Source organism: Sycon ciliatum, chromosome 1 (assembly GCF_964019385.1).
Source record: "Sycon ciliatum chromosome 1, ocSycCili1.1, whole genome shotgun sequence".
NCBI classification, from domain to species: Eukaryota; Metazoa; Porifera; class Calcarea; order Leucosolenida; family Sycettidae; genus Sycon; species Sycon ciliatum.
Genome location: NC_088643.1, coordinates 32,256,146 through 32,282,809, shown reverse-complemented (window position 1 = coordinate 32,282,809; position 26,664 = coordinate 32,256,146). Strand labels below are relative to the sequence as shown.

Sequence of the window (26,664 nt, the reverse complement as noted above, 5' to 3'; positions counted from 1 at the left end):
CGGTACTGGTCGAGTATGAGTGACTGGAACGTGTTTCCCGTGTGCACCCAAGCCAAATAAAGAGATACATGACAGACACACCTTGTACCTGCATTGTGTTTTGTGATTGTTTTCTGGTACAGTTTTTTGTAGTAGTCCATAGTGCTTTTTTTCTCGTGGGGACATTGACATTGTCGACTGGGCATCGGGCATTCTGGCTGTTCTGTTCCTACGGATTCTTCCCACGTCTTGATCGGAAACCTCGGCAAATAATTGCGCGGGTCCTGCAGGTTGCTGAGCATTGCGCGCTTTGGTTGAGGCTCATCCGGCTCGTCCAAGATCTCCTTCGCGAGCGACTCCGCAATAAAAGTTTCAGTCTCAACCTCAACCTTTCGGAGGAGCTCAGTCACATCGCCAATATCGTTCAACAAAGGGGCTTCTTTTCTCCCAGTTCCAGATCAAATGTTGGAGCGCCATGATGACAGTTGTGGTTGCAAACAGTCGCTCTTCTGCTTTCTTTATTTTACTAGTATTAAACCAATGAAAAACCATGAAGTAGAGAGTCAGTCCAGTGACGTCATGACGACGGGCATGCCGGGCAGTGCACTACTAGTGGGATCCGTTCCTGCCCGTCGTCAAGTGACGACGGGCAGTGGAATCCGTTCCTGCCCGTCGTCACTTGACGACGGGCAGTGGAATCCGTTCCTGCCCGTCGTCACTTGACGACGGGCAGTGGAATCCGTTCCTGCCCGTCGTCACTTGACGACGGGCAGTGGATCCAGTTCCATCACCTTTGAGCAGGCAGGACCGCGCTTTCCAGCCCGCGCTGTTTGATCTGTCATTGGTCAACTCCAAGGCGACAATCACGTGACATACGGGAATATGGCTTTACTCCATGATCCTTACCGGCCCCATGGCCCCGACGGCCAAAGCCTGTACTGTTGTAGATTCGACTGACTGTCTAGTACTGTAACCTGGTAACAGTCTAGTCTGTCGAGTCTGTCAGCTAGCAGCTAGCTACTAAGCTAGCTGTCGACGCTCCGCTACGTCCTGAGAGTCTGACGTAGATCTACGTCGTGACACTGAGCTGACGAACACTTTCACTGTTTGTTCGGAACGCCATCGCGACTTCATGCTTGCGTCTGTTTGGTACGGCACGGGGCAAGTCCCACATGTGCACATGTGGGGCCGGCCGGCCATCATGCATAAACACACTGAAAAGTTTTTGTTTTGAATGCAAGGCTCTTTCAATTGCCAAGTCTTGGTCATAATGCTATTCGTGGCCAAATCATCATGATCATAGCGTAACGAAGATGGACTGGAAGGATTTAGCAAGTAATAGTTAGGTCATTTACTGGGAATAAGAAGCCTAGCCTGGCCTGACGTGTACTTCGCCTTATAAAAGGTTGGAAGTCTTCAAAGCGCTCGAGGTAAATTTGTATGCAGCTCCTGAACTGTGGAAATTTTGAAAAAGAATCTGTAATCTCTCCTGATCCAGAACAAAAGCATTCCGTCAAGTTTCGAAATGTCTTTCATTTTTATCTTGATCATACTTGCATTGATTTATGCCATCACCAAAATGACTGAGAAGAAGAAGAACAGGAATGCTGCTGGTCGGGAGAAAGAAGGAGGTGGTCGTCGACTTGGTGATAGATCAGGCAGTAAATGTCATCCTGCTCTTTGCAATCCTGATCGTTTCAAGACCACTCAAGAAGTAACAAAGGCCCTGCGCACTGCAGGCCTAGAGAGTAGTAACTTGCTTTTCGCTGTGGATTTCACAAAGAGTAACCTACAGCAAGGAGAGAGGACGTTTGGCAACAGATCCTTGCATCACATTGATCCGATCATCAGCAATCCATATCAGAAAGTCATGTCATTGTTGGGTCAAACATTGGCACCGTTCGATGAGGATAACCTTATCCCAGCATATGGATTCGGTGACATCACTACTAAAGACCGCGCCGTGTTCTCTTTCAATCCCGGGGAGCAGCCATGTCATGGTACGCAGCAGGTTTTGGAGCGCTACTCCCAAATCGTACCACAGACACAACTGAGTGGTCCAACCAGCTTTGCTCCAGCTATCGACAAAGCGGTTGAGATTGTGAAACACCACCGCTCCTATCATATTCTCGTCATCATTGCTGATGGGCAAGTGACTAGTGAGAAGGCAACACGTGATGCTATAGTCCGTGCTGCTAACTATCCACTAAGTATTGTTGTTGTCGGTGTGGGAGACGGTCCTTGGGACATGATGAAGGAGTTTGATGATTCCATTCCGGCAAGAAAGTTTGACAACTTCCAGTTTGTGGACTTCCATCGGTCCGTGAGTGGTTCAGATTTTCCCGACGCATCCTTTTCGCTTCATGCTCTGATGGAGATTCCAGACCAGTTCACTGCCATCCGCCAACTCGGTTTACTGGATTTCTAAACCAGCAGACCTGTGTACTGGTTGGACTAGCATTGGTTTGGAGATTTCAACCTCAGTTGCTCCTGGACTGTTGCTGACTTACTACAAGTACAGTGTAGTAAGTAGTATTAATACGTGTACCGTTTGTCATGGTGATGCCCGCTGGCTCGGAGTTCTGCTTTTCACAATCATGTATAGGTGTAGTCACTGAGAGCAGGACCTCAGGTAATGGCAGCTATGCTGTCATATATATCTCGGAGCTGGACAGTAATTGACGTGTGTTTGCTATACTGCGTTGTTGATGCTACAACTACACACACACACACACACACCGGTTAGCTTTGAACAGATTTCTGACATAGTTCGCTCTATCGATGCAAACGGCTCTACTTCAGGTACTTTCTAAATTACTTTCGTCAGGGTAACAATGTTTGTTTTGCTGCCATTCAGTGCTACGATTTTAATTACAATTGTAGTTTTCAATGTTTCATACATCATCCGTGATGTCATCTTCATTCTCGGTGCAGTGTACAGTCGTTACCTGCTCTGCAGCTTATTGCTTAAAAGTCAAAACCATCCATATCAATACTGTGACTCACACATTCATGCTGATCTGCTATGTATAGGCTAGGGCTTGCTGCTTTACAATACTTGTGTAACACATAGAGTGCAAGTTCTGTAATTGTCACTTCCAACTTTTAGTGAACGATATGCGCTTGTGCCGATGTTCGTTGACGGCGTCTTCCCTAGCCACGGTCAAGTAATGCCATGTTGATCAGCGGTGGGCGCAGGGGTGGTGCCTGTGCATGTGCAGCCCATTGCGGCAGTGGTTTAGTGGTTGGTATAGCCGTACAAACACACCTACTGGTTGTACACTGGTTTGGGAGTGTGGGGTATGTGGGTATGAACAGCAGGCTAGCTGGTCCAGTCACCACGCTCAACCCAAAGAACACCGATCGTGTATATCAAGAGCACATATCCTGGCTGTGCACACTTAAAAGAAGGAATCAAAGCGTTTCTGCTGTAACTCTGAGTTTCACGGTTTTACGGATCATCAGACGGCAACTACGATGATCGGTAAAACCGTGAAACTCAGAGTTACAGCAGAAACACTTTGATTCGGCTTCTTTCAATTGTGTGTACTAACTAGTAACTAGGCTCTGCACCTAGGTGCTCGTATTGAGCATTGTCACGAGCAACCGTAACCTGGCTATGTACTCCCAGTGTGTACATGAGCAATGTACTGTAGTATTTAGATTTTACACATACCCTATGTCCAGTGGAAAATATCGGGTAGAACCACTTTGACCAGCCATCCACGTTATATTTTTACTCTGTGTACCGTACATGTAGATAGGTTTCAACAAGAGTCTAGTCCATCAAAAAAAGAAGTGTTTATGCACTCTTGATTTCAATGATCCAAACTCAAACTCAAAGCAGGGTACCGGGTACGCGCGCGGGTGTTGGCTGTTGTCGACATGTCGCACACTGTGCATGTACTATGTAGTATCTTTTCTTACAGTCCATTCAGAAAAAAATGAACTTCTAGCTTTTGGCCATAAATGGGTCAAACGTTGAGTTTTTTTAGAATTTTTTTCTGCAATCCCATATGGAATCCTCTTCCAATTATGTTTCTTAAGTTTTTTTGTCCAAAAAGCAAGCCATAGCAAGAATAGGATTTCGGCCAGGTTTTGCCCCAAAAGCACTGAATTGGGAAAAACCATCAAAATCCAGGCCGTTTGACCCCGCCTGCAACAGTGCATTCTGCGGTTCGAACCCCAGTTCAGGCACCCTTTTTGGACCCTTTTTCAAATTTCAAAGTTCGCAGCACTGCACTGTGCATGTGTACGATGAAATCACGAAAAATCGCCAAATACGGGAGCTCGCCAGAGCCAGGACCCATTTTTTTTATGAATGGACTGTACAAAAATCAACAAATCGACATAATACACATCCACCCCTAGCATTCGCTCAGGCCGCTCAACAAGTCAAAAGACAGTAATGACAAGAGAAAGCGAGGGAAGGGTCTTGTTATTGTACGGCAAAAAGTGACTCTCCACATTGTTGCATTTTTGTAGCTTCATGAACACACAAACTGGTTTGAGGGAAAAGCCCGAAGAAAATAAATGACTGGCACGTACAAACAATCATATCACATGACTGACATCACATGTTTTACGATGACATCATTGGCATTAATTTATAATTATTTCGAAATGTTGCAGCAAACAATGACGTAATCCTGCTAATGATGCGCACGTGTCGGTCAGTCGTGCATTGCATACATGCAGCTGCATGTGAGTCACAGAAACAAATTTCAAACTTTCAACGTGCAAGCAAACATCTTTCGAGGGCAAACAGCTCCGAGGGGCCTGAAATCGTTGTGCAGGTTGACATGGTTGAAGGTGTACCTAGTTTGTGCCTGATGAAACCTGACGTGTGTTTAGAATCTTCAGACGTATAAATGCTGTAGGTGTGTACATAATCATTGCTTCCATTGCATGTCGTCGTAAATGCTGGTGTGTTCCCACTTGATATCGCGGAGAGACAAGTGAGCGTTCATATCCAACTAATGAATTTGGAGATCTACTGTCTGCTAAAAGATGTCATTCGTGTTAGTATTAATCGTACTGGCAGTGACATACGCCATCTGGAAGATGACGGAGGGGAAGAAAGCTGGTGTAGGAAGAAGATCTGGTGGATCAAGCAAATACCATCCTGCCCTTTGCAATCCGGATAGGTTCAAGACCACTGAGGAGGTCACACAAGCACTGCGCACTGCTGGCTTAGAGAGCAGCAACTTGATAGTGGCCGTGGATTTCACTAGGAGTAACTTACAGCAAGGAGAGAGGACATTTGGCAACAGATCCTTGCATCACATTGATCCAATCATCAGCAATCCATATCAGAAAGTCATGTCACTGGTGTGTCAAACACTGGCACCGTTCGATGAGGATAACCTTATCCCAGCGTATGGATTTGGTGACATCGTTACTAAAGACCGCGCTGTGTTCTCTTTCAACCCTGGGGAGCAGCCATGCCATGGTACGCAGCAGGTTTTGGAACGCTACTCCCAAATCGTACCACAGACACAACTGAGTGGTCCAACCAGCTTTGCTCCAGCTATCGACAAAGCGGTCGAAATTGTGAAACACCACCGCTCCTATCATATTCTCGTCATCATTGCTGATGGGCAAGTGACTAGTGAGAAGGCAACACGTGATGCTATAGTCCGTGCTGCTAACTATCCACTAAGTATTGTTGTTGTCGGTGTGGGAGATGGTCCTTGGGACATGATGAAGGAGTTTGATGATTCCATTCCGGCAAGAAAGTTTGACAACTTCCAGTTTGTGGACTTCCATCGGTCCGTGAGTGGTTCAGATTTTCCCGATGCATCCTTTTCGCGTCATGCTCTGATGGAGATTCCAGATCAATTCACTGCCATCCGCCAACTTGGTTTACTGGATTTTTAGACCCACAGATCTGTAGACTTCTTTTCCCTTCATAGGCACATCTTGACTTCTACGGATTTGTCGTCTTGTCGTTAGTTAGCCAGTTAGCAATATTTTTTGCTGTTTAGCATGGGTATAGCTGTGTTAGTCAACCGAATTTCCCCAGAGGTTTAGCAGTTTATTGAGGTATTGTAGGGAATAACAGGTAGGAATTTTGAGTGTTTATGTTGTGCTCATCTACATTTAGTCATTCTCGTCACATGTACCGGTATACAGAACTTGCTACCGAGAACATGTTTCTGAGATAATCGTGCCTATAAATTACTGCTATCCACTGTGAATATAATTTGATAGGCTATATACAATTTTGACAAGCTCAGATATCGCAGTAACACATTTTTTTATGGGCAACCCGCCAAGTTTTCCATAACGCGTATTTTAATACAAACAAATCGTTTTATTATATAATGTCTTCATGCATGTATCAAAGCAGAAAGTAGTAAAGTAATCTTCCCGAACGTATGCCTATGAGTGCAGGTCTGTCGTGAGCGTCGGCGATAACGTCTCTAGTTATTAGGGGGCAAGCCTGTGAAGATACAGGTAATGCTGATGGTGTGTTCTTATCTGTGTATACGCATTTTGCCACCAAAGTTTGTCACCTTTTGGACCCTACCTGGTTCAAACTGCAATGTACGATAATAATTATTAAATATCCTCAAACCTGAATGTCCCGCAACAGTACAAACAGCCACATGCAATGTGACACTGACCACCCATGGCAACAACCATACAGTAGAGTCGCGCGCCGAAGAACGTGGAGCCCAAGAACATCCAGCCTGAAATGCTAAGAATAAGAACGCGGTGTTGGTTTACCGGCAGCTTTTGTGATACATACCGGTATAATCCAGTACGAACTGGTGCTAAAAGAATGCAGCCAGATTACTGAAAAATAAGAACGCCCCAGGCTAACCCCTTGGAAACAACGTTCTTGGACCCGCGACTCTACAGTAGTCCACTGGTGTGTTCAGGCATGCACTACCCTGTGTTGGTACTGAAGTACCTTTTCTAGTACGGGTAAGTCCACAATGATAGTGGTACAGTACCAGCAGAGGTGGGTCTACACTGCAGAGCAGATGCCAACTAATAGCACTGCTCATATCCAAAAGTGCATACACCTTGAACCTTGAAACTGCCACCTAAAGGCTAAAGGTGATGCAGTACCTCAAAGAGGCAAGGATGGCAGAGTTACTTCTTGCATTTGTGTTGAGCCAGGAACTGGGGACGTGTGAACTTCCGAGAGCAGGTCGGAGCCAGAGCTGCATGTTCTGCAGTTGAAGTTGTGCCGGCGGTGCCCCGCTTTGCTCCGGAAACAGCGGTCACAGGTGTGGCAGCGGTACTGACATTGGCTGCAATCAGGTGGGCGAGGTGCAACTATCTCGGAAACTGGAGCGTCACCAAGGCTGGGAGAGCAGCTGTGCACGGCAAGTCCGCCTCGGCTAGCAAACCAACGATGGCACGTTTCACAGCACCACATACATACACACATACACACACACGCACGCACACACTGTACTGCACATACCTCCATTGTTCATATCCACAAAGTCAAATGTACCTGCTCTGACCCCAAATGTTTTAGAAATAATTATAACATTAAGTGCACGTAGAGGAGCACACAAACTCGACACAATTCGTTAAATAAAAAGAAAAAGTTTGACTCTGTACAAATATGTCAGACTAGGCAAGAGGCACGGGAATTTCGACGTGCAAGAGCATAAGCCCGCAGAGCAACACTAGCAGTGAGCATAGGGATCACATTTTGTGTCGGAGGTAGGCACGCTTCTTGAATATTGCTTGAGACTGCTTGGGGTCAAGGTGGACTTCGTGAGGTTTGACCAGGTTGTAAGTGGGCTCTCCACAGCCTACATGCAACACAACAAGCGGACAACACACGCATACATCCACCGCACATCCACAACACAACAAGCGGACAACACACCCACACATCCACCACGCCTCACTTGTTGCAAGTGGCTTGTATGAGGATTTCCACGAAAGTTTTTTGTGCTGTGTGTGAATGCGGCCTTATGGAGTTTAATACATAATAAAACTACTCCTGGCTAGCTTCCGCCCTGGGACTGTACCAGGAGTAGGTCTGTACCGGGAGTGGGTCTGCACCGGGAGTGGATCTGTACCGGGAGTGGGTCTGTACCAGGAGTAGGTCTGTACCGGGAGTGGGTCTGCACCAGGCGTGGGTCTGCACCGGGAGTGGGTCTGCACCGGGAGTGGGTCTGTACCGGGAGTGGGCTGTACCAGGAGTAGGTCTGTACCGGGAGTGGGTCTGTACTAGGAGTGGGTCTGTACCGGGAGTGGGTCTGCACCGGGAGTGGGTCTGCACCAGGAGTGGGTCTGTACCAGGAGTAGGTCTGCACCGGGAGTGGGTCTGCACCGGGAGTGGGTCTGTACCGGGAGTGGGTCTGTACCAGGAGTGTCTGTACCGGGAGTGGGTCTGCACCAGGCGTGGGTCTGCACCGGGAGTGGGTCTGCACCGGGAGTGAGTCTGTACCGGGAGTGGGCTGTACCAGGAGTAGGTCTGTACCGGGAGTGGGTCTGTACCAGGAGTGGGTCTGTACCGGGAGTGGGTCTGCACCGGGAGTGGGTCTGCACCAGGCGTGGGTCTGTACTCTGTAACCAGGCGTGGGTCTGTACCGGGAGTGGGTCTGTACTCTGTAACCAGGAGTGGGTCTTTACCGGGAGGGACCAGCCCAGTCACAACCGGCTGATGTATCAACCTGATGCGAACGAAACCAACCTAAATGTGTGTGGATCCCAACAAAAACTGGATCCAAAAGTCAGCGTTGTCGACTTGTCGTAACTCCTGGCTGGCTGCAATGCAGCACTTTCAAGCCCTATTTCTTGCAGGATCGCATGATAACCAAGTGCACACATACTGTTTGTTTTATCAAGAGTCGGCTGTACAATGATGTAATGTGTCTACGTTCGTCTACAATAGACACCCTTAGCAAAAAACGTTACTTTGTAACTGTATTACCGTAAGGGAAAAATACCGAGATTTGGGCTCGCCCTTTAGCAAGATGAACGCTATTCTTAGTACGCTGTTGCCATGAGAATAGCTTTTATTTCGGGCGGTACAACCATTCATGGCTCCACATACGCAATACACGGTGAAAATGAGTACGCACTACGCAATGTTTGGCCAACAACCGTACCGTTTGTAACAACGATAAATCAGCCCCCCCCCCCGTAATGGTTTTACGCTGCAGTTTCAACGCTATATGGGTGATCAAGGTACGAGTACCGTAATAAAAAATAGTGTTACCGTTGTTTGCTAAGGGTGTCTATCGTCTTACCTAATTCATCAAAGACATCACCAACGCTAGCATCCCATTTCGCTTGGTAAAAGGCCAGGCCGCGGAGTCCCAGCTCATGCTTCTTGATGAAGTCGGAAGTGATAAATGATCGCTTCTCCAAGTCCCGACTGGGCAATGGCTCCACGCCTTCGATGCGAGCAACTTGCTTTAGTAAGACAAACGCATAGCGATGGTAGCCTGTGCCTTCGCAGGGTATTGGTGGCAAGTACGGGCAAATCTCGTCACCTTGATCAATCTTGTTACCAGGTATGTTGCAGCTGAAATCACAATCACAGGGAAGCAAAACAAAACAAAGTCCATTTCCATGCCCACCACACACCAGCACTACACACACACACCAGCACTACACACCAGCACTACACACACACACCAGCACTACACACACACACCAGCACTACACACACACACCAGCACTACACACACACACCAGCACTACACACACACACCAGCACTACACACACACACCAGCACTACACACTAGCACTACACACACACACTAGCACTACACACACTAGCACTACACACACACACCAGCACCACACACTAGCACTACACACACACACTAGCACTACACACACTAGCACTACACACACACACCAGCACTACACACCAGCACTACACACACACACCAGCACTACACACACACACCAGCACTACACACACACACCAGCACTACACACACACACCAGCACTACACACACACACCAGCACTACACACACACACCAGCACTACACACACACACCAGCACTACACACACACACCAGCACTACACACACACACCAGCACTACACACACACACCAGCACTACACACACACCAGCACTACACACACACACCAGCACTACACACACACACCAGCACTACACACCAGCACTACACACACACACCAGCACTACACACACACACCAGCACTACACACACACACCAGCACTACACACACACACCAGCACTACACACACACACCAGCACTACACACACACACCAGCACTACACACTAGCACTACACACACACACTAGCACTACACACACTAGCACTACACACACACACCAGCACCACACACTAGCACTACACACACACACTAGCACTACACACACTAGCACTACACACACACACCAGCACTACACACCAGCACTACACACACACACCAGCACTACACACACACACCAGCACTACACACACACACCAGCACTACACACACACACCAGCACTACACACACACACCAGCACTACACACACACACCAGCACTACACACACACACCAGCACTACACACACACACCAGCACTACACACACCAGCACTACACACACACACCAGCACTACACACACAGCTACTGTAGCACAGATACAGTGTGGAATACAATCATGTACACACGCACAGCTACTGTAGCACAGGGTGGAATACATGTGCTGTCTTTCTCTCCTGATAATCCAACCAGCTAGGTTTTCCAATGCTGACTGAAGTATTTTTCTGTGTACGGGGAATAATGACCCTCGATCGTGCATGAGGAAAGTGCCGTTACTCGCAGGTTGTGGTTACTCGCGAGGTTGGAAGCAGGGAGTAGTACAATACCGGTAGTACTACCCCCTGCTTGGAAGTATGCAGTCAAACGGTTAGTAGGTCTGAAAATTGTGTCGCTATTTGCGAGTTGTACCGTAAAAGCCCCTGTATACGCCCACTTGAAAATACGCCCACCCTCCGTGTACACGCCCAGTCAGGGGAAGTCAACACTTTTGTTTCAAAATAGCGCCCATGCCCAGGTATGCCGGAACCATCAGTACATGTACAGGTACTGATACCCAATACTTACTGCTATCCCTATTCCAAAATAACGCCCGTGCCCTTGTATACGCCCAGGAAATCGAGGCTGCTATTTTATATGCCCGGGGCCTATACACGGGCTTTTACGGTACCCGAGATTGTTATTCATAAGTTTAACGGTACATGTAGAAATGCCCGATCTCTAACGTAACGGCAGTTACAACACTATTGTTGTACTCATTTCGAGCAGATATGCTGCGGTCAGTAGATGTCATACACATCACAAGTGTACTTAAAATGCACCTGGAAAGTGGACATAAAAAGGAAACTCGGCCGACGCTTAAGCAATGTTTCCCGAAACAGATAATTCATTCATGTTTCATGTCGGGGGGGGGGGGGGGGGGTGTGCAGGTAACAACAACGATAAAGGTGCTTATAACAATCTGGTGTAAACTGCGAACATGAGAAATTAACGCAGACACAAAAGGAAAAGGAACAATTACTGTGAGCGTCACAGAAAGAATGTGAGTGGTGCGACACGTTCTTTTTGCATGTCTGGTCTGTGCTTGTTAGTGTACTTCAAAATAAACTGTTCCCAACACTCTCAACTGTCATGGAAATCACTACGAGGTCTAAAGGATTATTCATTTTTGTTGTTTAATTTTATTTACAAGTAAATGTAGACTACAGGTTCAAGTACATTCTTGAACAGTCCCGAAATTAATCTTTCCTGGGAAAAAAAGAAAAGTAACCTTCATAATGGCAGCATGAAACTCGGATGTTGTTGAGCCAATGATAAATGTAAAAGGAAAGGAACATGATATGGATACGAGAGAGCTTGGAAGCTCAGGGCCCTACGCTATGCTTTTTTGCCTTGATGACCTAGACAAAAAAAAAGCATAGGGATGTTATAAATTCTTTAAAAAAATCCTTTTTTTTTAAGACATAACCTGGGATTCGAACCCGCACTATCGCGCTCCCTGCATGCATCCCCCGATACACTTCGCATACATACTAATTCTTCCAAGTTGTTTCACATTGTGATCTTGCATTTGAAAGCCCTATTTGAATATGCATTGTGGCCAGCCGTCTTTGACGGCACGGTACGGTAGGGGATAGGTACGGGACAGGTACGATCGAGGGTAATACGACACCGTCTCCCGTACCGTACCATCAAACACAGCTGGCCACATACAGCTGCCCGCAATATTCAAATAGGGCTTTCAAACGCAAGATAATAACGTGAAGCAACTTGGAAGAATGGGTATGAATGCGAAGTGTATGGGAGAATGCATGTAGGGCGATAGTGCGGGTTCGAATCCCAGGATATGCCTGAAAAAAATAGGAGAATTGAAAAATTTATAACATCCTATGCTTTTTTGCCGTCAGATACGGATAGCGCCAGGCGTGACACAAACAAACAAACAAACACAGAAACACACAAACACCAAATTAAAGCTGTGTGGACCCTGGCTAGCGCCAGACGTTACTGAAGTAGTAACGTCTTCTGCATAGCTACGGGAACGAGTTAAGAGTAATTGTCCATCGCTGTAACTAGTTGCCTTCACCTTCCCCTCTTTGGTCTCTCCTTAACCTAGAACCTTCCGAGTTGGAAGGCTGTTGGTTAGCACTTCGGAGATGTGTTGAAGCTAGGTGTCAGGTCGTTGAATGTCTCAGTACTCTGTCAGTTTAGTTCCTAGTTGTTGCACTTTCTGACCGTATAATAGTATGTACAGTAAAACAACTGTAAGTAAAGACCGGCACCGTGACTAGCGACCAGCCTGCTACTACCGACCGGCACCGTGACTAGCGACCAGCCTGCTACTACCGACCACTTGGCCAGGCACGGAAGGTCTCACATTCAAAATGCACTGTGACCAGCGACTACCTGCTGAACGCGACCAGCGACCGCCTTTTCCTGTCCCAAAGACAATTTTTGACCCGTAACTAGCGACCGCGATGTAGGAAATCAAATGTTGCTCGAAGCTCCTTCTTGAAATTTTACTGATTTTCCATGGTCCTGAAAGGAATCTTTCGATACTACAGCTGAACAAATGAACGCAGGTAATTTTGGCTGTGGAGTCGGTGTGGACTGCACTACACCTGTCAAAATTTCAAGCGCTGTCAAGAAAAAGCATGATAGGAAACGTCTTGGAGAGCGCATCGAAAGCGCTCTCTGATCGATGTTACTATTCGGAGGAGAAACGAAGACTGGGCGGCTCTGTCACCCCAGTCATACAGACGGATCGACGATGGTATCAAGGAATCCAGAAACAAAGCAGCACCACAAGGTCCTGGTGCTGAAGGATCGCGTTCAAGCAATCGAGAAGTCACAACAAGGACAGTCGGTACGATTGATCGCATGAACGAATTTGAAGCCCAGCGCAAAACGAAACTTCCCCAGGGAACGTTTGACTCCTGGCTTCAGAAGTAGCAGCTGAATTTGAAGTCTGCAAAAAATTAATCTTCTCTCTCTCTCTCTCTCTCTCTCTCTCTCTCTCTCTCTCTCTCTCTCTCTCTCTCTCTCTCTCTCTCTCTCTCTCTCTCTCTCTCTCTCTCTCTCTCTCTCTCTCTCTCTGTCTGTCTGTCTCTGTCTCTCTCCCCATCTCTCCGTCTTTCTCTCCAAGTGTTGTTTGACCTGAAATAAGAATGACATTACGCAAGTCCTGGGGAATTGTATTAGCTGCATTTCGACATACATATCATTATAATGGGATCCACATATGGTCACGTGGTGCAAACCTCTAACTAAAGACCACCTGCTACTAAAGACCGCTTTTGCTGGCACCAAGGGGTGGGCGGTAGTCACAGGTTTTACTGTAGTTAAAATGGAGGACAGTTATTCTTAAAGGGGCACTCCGGCTTCATTTTTGACGCCGAGTTTTCGATGCCAAGACGAAGGTAGGTGAAAGAGAAGACCCCTCGAACAAGAACGAGTCTCCAGAAGCGATCGAGTCGAGCAGGAAGACGACTTTTGAATTTCGCCGAGCGAGCACTGATGACGTAATGAGGGATTAGCTTGCCAGTGGAAATGCATCTGCGCACATACATTTCACACACTTTTTGGCCAATTTTCAATCGAAGAGGAGGTTGTTTTCTATGTTCTTTCAACGTCGTGAGCGATTCCGTCTTCTATACCCTTCCAGGTACCCTGAAGGTCCTCCAGAGGAGAATTTATCTTCAGCAAAGCGTTGTTGATCCGCTAAATTCGTCTCGAGACATATTCACCCAGTGCAGTGCTGATAAATGTAGAATGTTGAATCTGTGATAATTGTCGACAATGGAGAGAGAGAGGCTGATAGCCGCTGTCGCAGGGAGAGTGAAGCTGCTGGAAGTAACAACGGGGAGCCCGTTTGTATCACCTGAACAACCAGACTTCAAAGCAGCTTGACCAAATCGGAGGGTGCCTCGTTGCTTATCGTGAATATTACACCGACATGAATTACTACAATTACAAGTATACTGGTGAGTTTTTATCTTGTTTTGTTCGTATGCTAGTACCCTGGCCTGGAGTTGTCGTTAGCAAATTCCTATTCCCTGGCGTTTTCTAACCGTTCCGTGTAGTACTGAATACGTGATCAAGTATTCCGATTTGGGTAGATGTGGAATTTGGATATGCATTTTATAAAAAAATTCTATTTTCCAAATAGAGCGTTTGTAGAGAAATGGTTGCCCCAATACAACAAAATTGATTGTGCAGTTCTACAACTTGTACTGAAATCCAGTCAAAGTAAAATGATTCTTCATGACAGTTGGGGTCAATGAAATCTGATCCAGGCATAACGAATGGTGACGCCTGTCACCCCGGGAACGAATGCCCATTTGGTGGGGGATACCACAGTACTCGAAAGTGGTGCGTGTTTCAATGTGGCATTTGGAAGTTTTATATGATCTCTGGTCAATGCAACATACGATAGCCATCATGAATTGCAGGCCTCGAACGCAACTCAGACCAGAATTGGCAGTTCCCTAAGTTAGATGCTTTATAATTCCATGGCCCTAGCTGTAGTTATAGAGGTTTTTTGCTCATTATTCTTATAGTCGATAGGTTTATACTGATGGCCACAAACAACGGCAGTTCAAACTTCACTGATGTGTTTATGAGCTGAGAGATTTCTCTCCACTATTTCTGTTGTGCACACAGGTCTGTCCAATATGCATGGGTATGGTATCTGCTCTGAGAAGGGAATCGCTGGAGCCACAGTCCAACTAGACCGGCTTTCAAGAAACAGAGAGGAGCCATCTTTGCAAGCTGACACCTGATGTGTACCGACAGAATTCTCACGAGATACCTTACGGACTACGTCTGGTGTATACTTCATAGTACTCCTTCGACTACTGTCTAGAATCAAGTCGACTGAAACAAGTTCAAACAACTCTGGCTTCAAACGAGCCGTCGATTAGACAAACAAAACATTCTCTCATAATACTAGAGCACTCTGACAACTCCCGACCTATTCCTAACGATTGCCACCGCTTATAAATATGTAGAGTGCTGATTGGAATGTGCTCATAATCTCAACAATCCAGTGCTATAATTATTTGAACAATGTGTTAGAAATTATTCCACTTTTCCTTCCATAAATGTTGTATCCACATAATCCACAGTGCTGCACAGTTTCAGAGTTCTCAGGGTATCAAACAAAATTATTTCAAATACAGTGAAATTGTTCGTGGACATTATAGCGTAACTTGTAGTTCCCTCGTCCTTTTCTTTGCAATAAATTAATCCTTTGCTCTCTAGCTGCCGGCGAGTCCAACAGTGAAATTGTTAGTTCATATTTATAATGTGGGTATGTAGGGGGGGGGGGGGGGGGGGTGAACATATTTCTATATAAGAGACCTGCAACTGTAATACCACAGTATAGTAGCCGGCAAATACATGTATGTAGAAAACAGAAATGCATGTTACCATCATTGTACATGGACGGGCGCAGCAGGCCGAAGCTATCAGCCAGAACAGGATTTACAATCACCTAGAGATACTTGAGCTATTCCAGTATTCTCCGTGAGCTGTCCCATTCCACAATGGTTCATGCCACCATTATTTCTGGTAGTATCCATGTGCATAATTCCAAGACCATCTCGGATTCTTCAGCAATTTGTGCCACGGCAAAAGACAACGCTCGACTCGGTCACTGGGGCTGTCAAACTTCCCATCACAAATGAACTTCAATTTCTCATCTGTTTCAAGTATATGTACTGCCATGACTTGATCATGCTTCATCCACAGCTGGGCGAAGATTGTGGCGTTGAATTCCACAGCGCACCTTCTTGCTGCCATGCAGGAGTGTGTTGAGAGAAGTGAACATATTTTTACTAAAAAACAACAGCCACTGAAGAGGATAGAAATAGCCTTGTGTGAATTTCCTGCAGGTACACGTTGTTGGTAGGTCTACTGGTCCGTCTCCACATCGTCAAGTTCAGAAATCACCTGTACTACACTACACATCTTGTAGAAGGGATCCTGATCGAATCATTTCTGGTCATAAAATTCACTAAACTGAGGGCGAGACAAATAGTCAGTACTCCCCGATTCCGTCAAGCTGCTTTGAAGTCTGGATGCTCATGTGATGCTAACAAGCTCCCCGTCGTTACTTCCAGCTGCTTCACTTTCCCTGCGACAGCGGCTATCAACCTCTCTCTCCATCATCGACAATTATCACAGATTCAATATTCTACTTTTATCAGCACTGCACTGGTTGAATATGTCTCGAGACGAATTTAGCGGATCAACAACGCTTTGCTGGAGATAAATTCTCCTCTGGAGGACCTTCAGGATACCTGGAAGGGTATAGAAGACGGAATCGCTCACGACGTTGAAAGAACATAGAAAACAACCTCCTCTTCGATTGAAAATTGGCCAAAAAATATGTGAAATGTATGGGCGCAGATGCATTTCCACTGGCAAGCTAATCCCTCATTACGTCATCAGCGCTCGCTCGGCGAAATTCAAAAGTCGTCTTCCTGCTCGACTCGATCGCTTCTGGAGACTCGTTCTTGTTCGAGGGGTCTTCTCTTTCACCAACCTTCGTCTTGGCATCGAAAACTCGGCGTCAAAAATGAAGCCGGAGTGCCCCTTTAACCCTTTACCATCCAACCAAAATTCCTCAGCAGTCCCAAATGCAATATTTTTCACCTTATTCTGAGAATATCTTTGGTTCTAATCAACCAATTTTCACAATCTTGAGCATCCTGGAAAGCTCTCCACGAGCTGCGTACATTGAGCTCAAACAGGACACTACCGGGATCACATATCCAGTGCCAGGGAGCTTCAAATACACCCCATCGCTGGATATACGAGGAAGTTCTCTCCTCGCCAGCCATTTCTAGCTCCTTCATCGTAAACAGTCCAAATGTTTGCTTGAGTTTCTTTTCATGCTGTCCACGTGCTCAAAGCATGCCAAAGTGGCTCAGCATGTCAGGAGAGGGGAAATTCCCCGCTCAAGGTCAGTCACTGGGAAAGAAATTAATTATTTGACTTTTACCGTGGCTGAAATGTCGAGCGCAATATCTTTGGAATGCGGCATCGTAGCTCTTCACCGATTGACGCAATGGAAAGCTGGGCTTTTCGGGTTCTTCCTAGATACTTATTTGTTTAAATTCCGCCAAGTATCAATTGAGTTACGAATGTTTTAGTGTATGCATGTGCATCGATCTCTAGAGATCGATTCAAGTACGCACGGATGGTAAAGGGTTAACTCGTATCCATATGTCCCTTTCCTTTTTACAAAATGTCACCCACTGTATTTTCCAGGGTTCAATCTGCAGCGGTGGGAGGTGAGTAGATCAGCTCACCAGCAAGTGGTCAAAGACCGAAAATCCCATTCTGCATCTGCGCCTTGATCCTTGAAGGGTGGTGACGTTCCTCGGATGCGGAAAACTCGGCCTCTAGCCGAATCTGACGCGAACCGTGAATTAAAAAAAATCTGCAGCGGTGTTCAAGCCGCATCCCATTCTCCGAAGCAAAATGTCTTATTTTGGTTCGTATTTGCATGAAAATGAGCGTTTGGGGCATAAGCCCCCCATGGGGGAAGTCATGGCTTCGTTTTCCGTGAAAAAAGAGCAGCGTTGAACGCGGAGAATATGGTCTATTTCATGAGAACTCTCTCTCCCCCCCCCCCCCCCCAACACTGTTGAAAGCACGACTTACGCCATCCAGTGCAACACCTCTTCCCGGTAAGCAAAGATGTTTCCATCTGGGCAGCCGTGTAACAACAACAAAAAGCAGAGTCTCATGAGTCACATAATTATTGTAAAGAATTATACGAAATGAACTTTGAAGACTCAATTCTAGCTATGCAGCTCAACAAACTGTAGGCGGTGAAAAGAGGAGGTGTTTACTTGTGAGTACGATTAGGAGTTTCATCACAACTGTCAGGTACAGAAAGACCCATAAAATAAAGTAGTGTGTCCTGATGTAATGTGCAGCTATACCTCTGGGTGCTGTTTTTAATCCACTGATGGCAAGCTCCAGTGCTATATATCTGCTATCGCCTGGTGAAATTGAACATGTTAATGCCAGCATGGTGATTGCGCACAATGGTATTGAATGTGTGACTTGTTGTTGCGTCAGGCAGTGAAGTGTACAATGGGGCTAGCAGCACTAGATGTCGCTGTCTCACGTGTTTGGGACAAAGGTAGCGTCTGTAGCTCCAGTGGATCCGTTGCAGGCCTGGTCCGTGTTCGCTTGCCTGTTGCTGGTACGTTTCATGTTAGATCGGCACAGACTGCTGGAGACAGGTTGCGTGATAACATCCCCCCCCCCCCCCCCCCCACACACACACTCACAAACCCACCCACACACACAGTGGTGGACACGGCATAGCACAGGGATATTGTGCAGGCTACCTCTGCCCTGTGTTGCGGATGTCAGCACAGTTGACACTAGCGGTGCGGATGCAGCTAACGCTAACAATTTCTGGCTCACATTGTCACCTTTGTTTGTTTTTCCGGTCACACATTATGCCATAAAAATTGATAAAATCTGCGAGCATATGCCAAGTTAACCTGTCTAAGGCGACCACTCAAGGGACAAGAAAAAGTAGTCACCTTGGCCAGGTGGTCTTCCTATCCAGGTTCAGTGGGTCACGTGACCATTATTATGATATATCATTTTGATCAGTGTATCACACTGCACACACCTACTTCGAAGTACATTGTATGCTACTATAGCACGACTCATGTGCTTGGGGCCTCAGACCTGTTAAAAGTGTCTTGCATGCACCATGTACTGTATTTGACGGAGTATAACGCACACCTTTGTATAACGCGCACCCCCAATCTTCAACCACAAATTCACACAAAATGGCTCTATTCGGTGTATTAACACGCATGCACTCGCTATTGCAGACCAGTGGAGAGCACACATCATATGGAGGATTCATGGAGTGCTGGGCAACCGAATCTGGCATGTGATAATCATGTAGGATAGTCCACGCACGAGGTGCAGCCCATGAAATGGGCACCCACGAACTGGGCGGAGTGTGGACGGCCTGTATGATAGTGTGTATGTATGTCCACGCACAAAGTGCAGCCCATGAGATGGGCGCCCATGAAATGGACGGAGTGTGGACGGCCCACGCACACGAGGTGCAGCCCATGAAATGGGCACCCATGAACTGGGCGGAGTGTGGACGGCCTGTATGATAGTGTGTATGTATGTCCACGCACAAAGTGCAGCCCATGAGATGGGCGCCCATGAAATGGACGGAGTGTGGACGGCCCACGCACGAAGTGCAATGCCCGTTAGGAGGCAGGAGTGTGGGAGTATGAGTGTGATGGCCGAAGGCCGTGATAATTGCCAGATGAGAGGAGATAGCTGGCCCAGCATTCCTATTTATTTTCGTTTTGTATGAATTATGATACCTGTGTTGAATCAAGGATATCAATATTATTCATAGATGGGAAGAGGTGGGTGGGTGAGAAAGGAACAAACCGGTGTTCTTCTCACTACCCAAGCAAAGCAAATATGAAGTAGCAATACGGCCAGCGCGAAGTATGGTGTATGCGTTACGGGTTCAAGCTCCGATGTGTGCTGCAGCCGCATATGGCTGGTTGGCTGGCGAGTTCAGGTGAGTTCCTGCGTACGCATGTTACATGCCACCACAGCGTGCATGTACGTGTTACTTGACATGCATCAATGAATAGCGTGGGATCTGCGGGCTCTTTGGAAGCCGCTGTACTGGAGCGCGTGTGAAGTGGTGGCTTGTGCAATGTGTTAACCTACATTACCGCAAGCTCTAATGTGCTATTATGCGCAGTCAAATCGGGGATATTTGGTTCTGAAATTGATCTCGCCAAAGGATGGTGAAACTTAAGAATATGTTCCGGTAAGTCAGACTATGACTATGAAATTGATGGAATTACGAACTGTGAACATGAAAACAACATCGTTTTTCCGTGGATGTTTCTCGAACGTCGATGAACCTGAGCACTCGCTCCGTACGATACAGTGCATTACGTGTATAGTGGGCACTTGAACTCTTGAACTCTGGCACTTTTGTACTAGATTCTCGTATTCGGTGTAGAGTGCGCACTACAGATTCGAGCTTCAAAATTCACTGCTCAAGCTGCGCACTATACACCAGCAAATACGGTACATACATCTACACTTCCTGCACTGACGCGTAGATCTACTATGCATGGTGCACCATGCATAGTAGATCTAGCATGCATGGTGCATAGTGCAATGCATGGTACATGTACATGTACTAGCAGGGTGCAGCGCGGTCGGGTGGCCGTCGGTCGCGTTGAGCGAGTGGTCGCCTTGTCCGAGCTATTTTGAATGTGAACGTGTATATGACAAGGAAAAGTGGTCCCCATGGTCGAGTGGTCGCCATATCCGAGTGATCGCCATTACAGGTTTTACTGTAGTTAGTAGGCATTTACAAAACCCCACGAAACTGCACACCGCAGTAGCTATCCGCGACAAAAAGGCAGGAAATAAGAATTATTCCTGGTACATGTACACACTAGAATAGACACTGGTAAGGAGAAGTAACTTCTCCAGGCAGTCCAAAACTGACATGGGCTTCCCAGAAGATGGTACTTGAGGAGCATTGGAATGTAGCAGCTAAGTAAGATGCGCGGCGGAGCTCACCTGGTGTTGTCATGATCATGGTATACAGTGTGTCATCACTACCAGGCTTATAGAACATTGACGGTCGAGTCTGAGCCTGAAGAATGAGTACCACAACATGAATACACACATATTCAGCCATTCATGCATGCACACACTCGGACACGCGCACACACACACACACACACACACACACACACACACACACACACACGCACACACTGTACTGTACTTGTTGCTCACTGCCAAAACTGGTCACGTGAGTCCCCCCCCCCCCCCCCCTGCGAGAGGGGAGAGAGACTCAAAATGAATCTTGGAAAGATGACTCAATTGGTTAGTGGACCGCCCAACGGCCGACACCCCCTGAAACCCCCAAAACTCTGGGTGGACTTGAAAATGATCCCACTTATGGGCTCACCACACCTCAGTAAGTGGGTGAGGACAAGGTGCAGAAAAAGGATTGACGGCATCAGGGCATCCGTCCCGGGATCTAACTGCAGTTACCCCTGCCCCAGTGAAGGTAATACTTGCTACTAGTGTGAGCAAGAGTATAGAACCTCCCCCCCCCCCCCCCCCCCCCCAAGAGTGTGCAACTCCTGATACCATTTCTATGGGGTACGCCAACGGCGAAAACTCACATCACGTGGTGCAGTGTCGCAGTTGTACGTTTCCAGCCCGTTTTTAGCGAGCAGCAGAGTAATCAAAAAAGCACTCACTGGCAGAAACTTACCGCGGGTATGCAAATCCCCAGCATGATCATGGCAGATGTTCGGATTGCGCGCACGCTAATTCTTCGTTTGTACATAGTACGAACTTATCTGAGACACGTGACGTGAGTTTTTGCCGTTGCACACTCTTGGGGGGTTATAATACTCTTGGTGTGAGCATGGTGAGTGGCTAAACCAACAAAGGTGGCAGGTACAACATTACACCTTCAAGCAGCCGAGCCTGTTGGCAACAGACCCAACACAATCAGGCATAAGTGTACCTACCAACTGAACTAGCTGGCACACACACACACACACACACACACACACACACACACACACACACACACACACACACACACACACACACACACACACACACACACACACACACACACACACACACACACACACACCATTGGACCATTAGACGCCCATCGCCGGAGGCAATGATAGCGATGCTACAGCAGAAGCCATGTGCTGGGATTGCACCATTCAACAGCTTGCAAGGCTGAAGAATTGACCGCCACTATTCAGCCTGGTCTACACCACACAGCTATGAAGTGGCTTTTCTGGCCAGTGAATCCCTACTTTGTGGTCTTTTTAATTTTTTTAATTTTTTTTCACGCACACGCATCACATCACACGGCTGTTATGCATGCATAATCCAGCGACATTATGTACGGTACGACATTTTCCCGTCGCCCCAGTGATCCATGATGCTGTCGTACGCGACCTCGCTGCCTTTTTCAAATCTCTGGAAATATTCGGCAAGGTTTCGCCTATGTTTCTGTCGATTCCAGCCGTTTTCTACGCTGGATTCGCGAAGTCTAAGCGAATTCACCTTCCTGCCTTCAAGCTGCGCAAGCAGATATTTTGATCGTCAAAATGCGCAATGGGAAAGTGAAGTTACGATCTTTTTCGTTTCGTTCTTCCTCGCCGTGCCGGCCATTGGCGTTTATCAGAATTGGCTCACATTCGAGGCTTCCTCCTAAGGGGTGCAGAATTTTTGGCAGCCTTCACTCCAATTTTCATTGAAAGGTTTGTCCTTTTCCTACGTCGTAGTTATATTTTCATTGCCGCCCAGATTATCGTTTTCGTGCCCAAGTCGATTTGCGTGGCGTACTTGGACGTCAATTGCAAGTGTTTGCTGATATATGCAGGACGAGTGGAGGTGTGTTCTCCTGCATCAATGTCTAACGAAGACCCCGGTTTCGTCCGCCATAGGAGGGATCCGTGCATGCTTCGTTCTGGATGTTAGCAAGTACGAATCAGACATGCATCCAATGAACATTTTTTGAAATTCATGCTTTCGAAATGTATGTAGAAACAGGACATTGTGTAGAGATTTTAAATGTCAGAGATGCAAGATTCCCCATCTGTCCGAGGCCTTACATGTACACACATAGGCATGGGTTTTTTGTATTACTAGTGGTACTGCAGATTTAGGCCACGCACAATGTAGTCTTTCGACGATCCTGTTGAAAAGCACACACTTGCATGCGTAAAGACCATACTGAAATACTTCAAGTAATTGAACAACAACAAACGACAACCATAATGCAGCTTATATATCTTGCACTACATCAGCACTAAGCACAGCATGGCACTCAGGACAGGGCCGCAGCCGCTGGTGATGGCCGTACCCGGTGTTACCACTCTCGGCGTTCATGATAATTACATGTAACATGTTCAATATGCAAATGATTATGTAGAACACTAATAGGCTATCCTCGCACACTCCTCACTAGAGTCCCTCCTAAACTGCTTTCTTCTTTAGTGAGGACAACTGTACAAGCTGCATTATGCAGAGTATCTGTTGCTACCGGAGTGTGAAGCCGAAACAACCAGGTTATTATTCTGATGCGAATAAGGTTACACAGCATCACGCATCTTCATGACCGTGCCATTCCTATGGAGCTGGCTCAGGGCTTGATGGCAATGCAGTTCACCTGCTGAATTGACAGATGTCCATGAATTCATTTTAAAATAACAAGTCGGTCAAGTGAGAATTCAAGTCGGCAGGAATAGCGCAAGCCCCCACGTAGGGAGCAACACACAATTCCCCAAGTATCGCCGAAGTCGCATCAACCTCTTCTTTAATTACAATACGGCGAATTAAATCAAAGCTGTAAGAAGCTAAATAATTCTGTAACTTGAAACAAGCATTGATAGAAGAATAACACCTATAGCAGGTCCATGTGCTTTAAAAGTTGGAGCGCAAATAGAGGATATCTTCCAGTCTCCAACTGGAAGCGTTGCGGGCAACCAACTCCGCCATGCTATGACACCTGATGATGTATTGTGGTACTTTGCTTATCACTGCAAGCCCACTGGTTGACTTGATCATCATCCATTGCTTCTTTCATGACGAAGATCAGCAGTGCAACTGTGGCAATAAATATCACCGCCTCCAATGCCGCACTTACTAGAGGAGCACATTCTACTGGAAATGAAACACTTCAAAGTTCAGTTAGTGCTGATCTGGAATAGTATGGAGAGTAGGGTGGTGAAGGGTTACACGCAAATTCAACATCCTTGCCGATGAGTACTGTGGAGCATGTGCAATGCAGAAACTGCTGTCCAATAGTACCGTATTATCTCTAATATAAGCACGGTCCTTTATTTTTTCAATGTACCTCCGCCCCGTGCTATTAATGGAGACGTTCCTTTATTGGAGACTGTTCCATTATTATTTCAACCTCATTTCAGAGGCATGTTGCCATGCCAAATTTATGTATGACACACACATTTCAGGGTTTTTTCGCTGGTACAGATAATGAATTTACACAGTGTGCTTATAATGGAGACTGAGCACTTTATTTTTTGAATGCTGCCCCAAGGTGTTCTATTATTGGAGACGTGCTATTATTGGAGACTGTGCTTATATTAGAGATAATACGGTATACAGAATCTGATTTCGAGCAATCCTAAAATCCTCACATTGATCCCAAGGTGAAGAGCACACGCATGAAGAGACGTACATGTAGCTGCTATGTCATCAACTTTGCGTTGAGAGTGTAGCGGACGATCGAATTCTATCCTTCTCCTTCTCCAAAATGAATTGCAATCAGTCTAACGATTTATTTGTGCTCTTTTCTTATGCACGGAAATCTGGCTGTAAGCTGTCCTCAGGGGAGAACATGTTCTAGAATAAGAGCAGTGGGGTTCCATCTGTTCACGTCATGATGGTAGTGAGTCAAGCAAACGTGCCCACTTCTTGTTCCGAAGTTTCAAACACAACTAATTGCATGATGCACCGGCTACATTACTAGAATTTATTACACTGCATCGTCTTGAAAACAATTCCTGTATTGACTCCAGGACATACTAACTTCAGTACTTCGCCGAAGGGAGGCTTCCAGGTCTTGGTAGACTTATTCTCCTCCAGCATGGCCTCATACGACCTCTCCAAGGCACGAATCCATCGCCCCAAAACAAAAACTTTCTTCGATAACTTTGAAAAATGTGCAGAAAGACTGCACGTGTCGGCACGCTGTGCGTACGCGAGCTGTTGCGATGCGGGTTGCTACGGTACGCCGCCATATTGATAAATGTCGCACTCGGAACAGCCGTGATCACATACTCCGGCTTGCACTGGCTGTTGGTAACCACCCAGGAGAATGAAAGAAAAGTCAGGAGGAGTCTGAGAAAGAGAAGAAAGACGTGTGTGGCATAATCGTCGTGAATCGAACCCGCGACCTATCGATTGGAAATCGCTGCACATACCACTGCACCATATGGGACACACACACACACACAGTCACTCACTCACACACAGTCACACAGTCACACACACACACACACACACACACACACACACACACACACACACACACACACGCACACACGCACACACGCACACACACCATGTACCATGTATACGCCCGTCGCAAGAGAAGCACGCAAATCTGCAAATGCACTGGATGTGCACCCACAGATTTTCTATTTTTATATATACCGTATTTTTCGGAGTATAGTGCGCACCTTTGTATATTGCGCACCCCCAATCTTCATTGGGGGTGCGCACTTCAATCTTCATTGAAGTACATGCATTTCATATTCGGAGCATAGTGCGCACCTGCGATTTAGGGCCTAAAATAGCACATCTAAAGTGCGCACTATACTCCGGAAAATACGGTAGTTATAGCAACGATAGCGAACAAGATCTGAATGAGACAGATCAAGACTTGCGCCAGATAACTGTCTAATCCACACAACTGGCGAAGCCATGTGAATCGACCACCAATGCACACCTGGTCTACACCACACGGAGTACATCGGCATAAAACGGCCAAGACAGTTACCTATGCACACCCTACACTTGCTGGGGTAACCAGTATAGACAGCACGCTGCTTTGATAGAAGCAGACCTAGATGCACTGGTACCTTGAAGCAATTCACACACACACACACACACACACACACACACACACACACACACACACACACACACACACACACACACACACACACACACACACACACACTCACACACGGCACTTGCGCATTGCTAGGAGCTGGCCTCACAACCGGGGTGTAGCCACCTTACTCCACAGAACCGGGAAATCGACTTGTAACTGGTAAAATACGGTAGGCGAGGCTAAGTACAGGATTACACAATCATACCTAGTCCCAGTGCATGATGTCTGACATGAGTCCCACATAGTACGGAGCAGCCTCTTTTACCTGTCCCCGGGGAAAATTGCGGAAAAAATTGCAAAAAAACGCGGGGAAAAACGCGGCATAATATGGCATAATTTGCGGTGAATTTGCGGTAAATATGCGGTAAATATGCGGTGAATAATATTGATGTGCGGCATTTTTCAGTGAGTATGTAGTAAAATCAATCAGTTACAAGTCTCTGGTGTAAGCACTCGTCATA

General features: G+C 46.7%; 3 protein-coding genes across 3 annotated transcripts in view; 2 read left to right on the top strand and 1 right to left on the bottom strand.

Moving 5' to 3' along the window:
• Nucleotides 1-1,207: 1,207 nt before the first annotated feature.
• Nucleotides 1,208-3,146, top strand: LOC135823374 (uncharacterized). Its single transcript, XM_065336231.1, has one exon. The coding sequence runs from the start codon at nt 1,505-1,507 to the stop codon at nt 2,405-2,407; it is 903 nt and encodes a 300-aa protein (XP_065192303.1). The 5' UTR covers nt 1,208-1,504; the 3' UTR covers nt 2,408-3,146.
• A 1,557-nt stretch (nt 3,147-4,703) lies between these two features.
• On the top strand, nt 4,704-6,360 carry LOC135823364 (uncharacterized). Its single transcript, XM_065336219.1, has one exon. The coding sequence runs from the start codon at nt 4,990-4,992 to the stop codon at nt 5,857-5,859; it is 870 nt and encodes a 289-aa protein (XP_065192291.1). The 5' UTR covers nt 4,704-4,989; the 3' UTR covers nt 5,860-6,360.
• Nucleotides 6,361-7,425: 1,065 nt separating this feature from the next.
• LOC135823355 (large ribosomal subunit protein mL38-like) overlaps nt 7,426-26,664 on the bottom strand; it is a 31,093-nt gene continuing 11,854 nt past the window's right edge. The window contains exons 4-7 of the mRNA XM_065336211.1: nt 21,094-21,169; nt 18,145-18,190; nt 9,210-9,487; nt 7,426-7,760 (exon numbers count right to left, since the gene is read on the bottom strand). Coding sequence (XP_065192283.1) covers nt 7,651-7,760; nt 9,210-9,487; nt 18,145-18,190; nt 21,094-21,169 — 510 coding nt within the window. The 3' untranslated portion in view covers nt 7,426-7,650. The remainder of the gene's footprint in view (nt 7,761-9,209; nt 9,488-18,144; nt 18,191-21,093; nt 21,170-26,664) is intronic.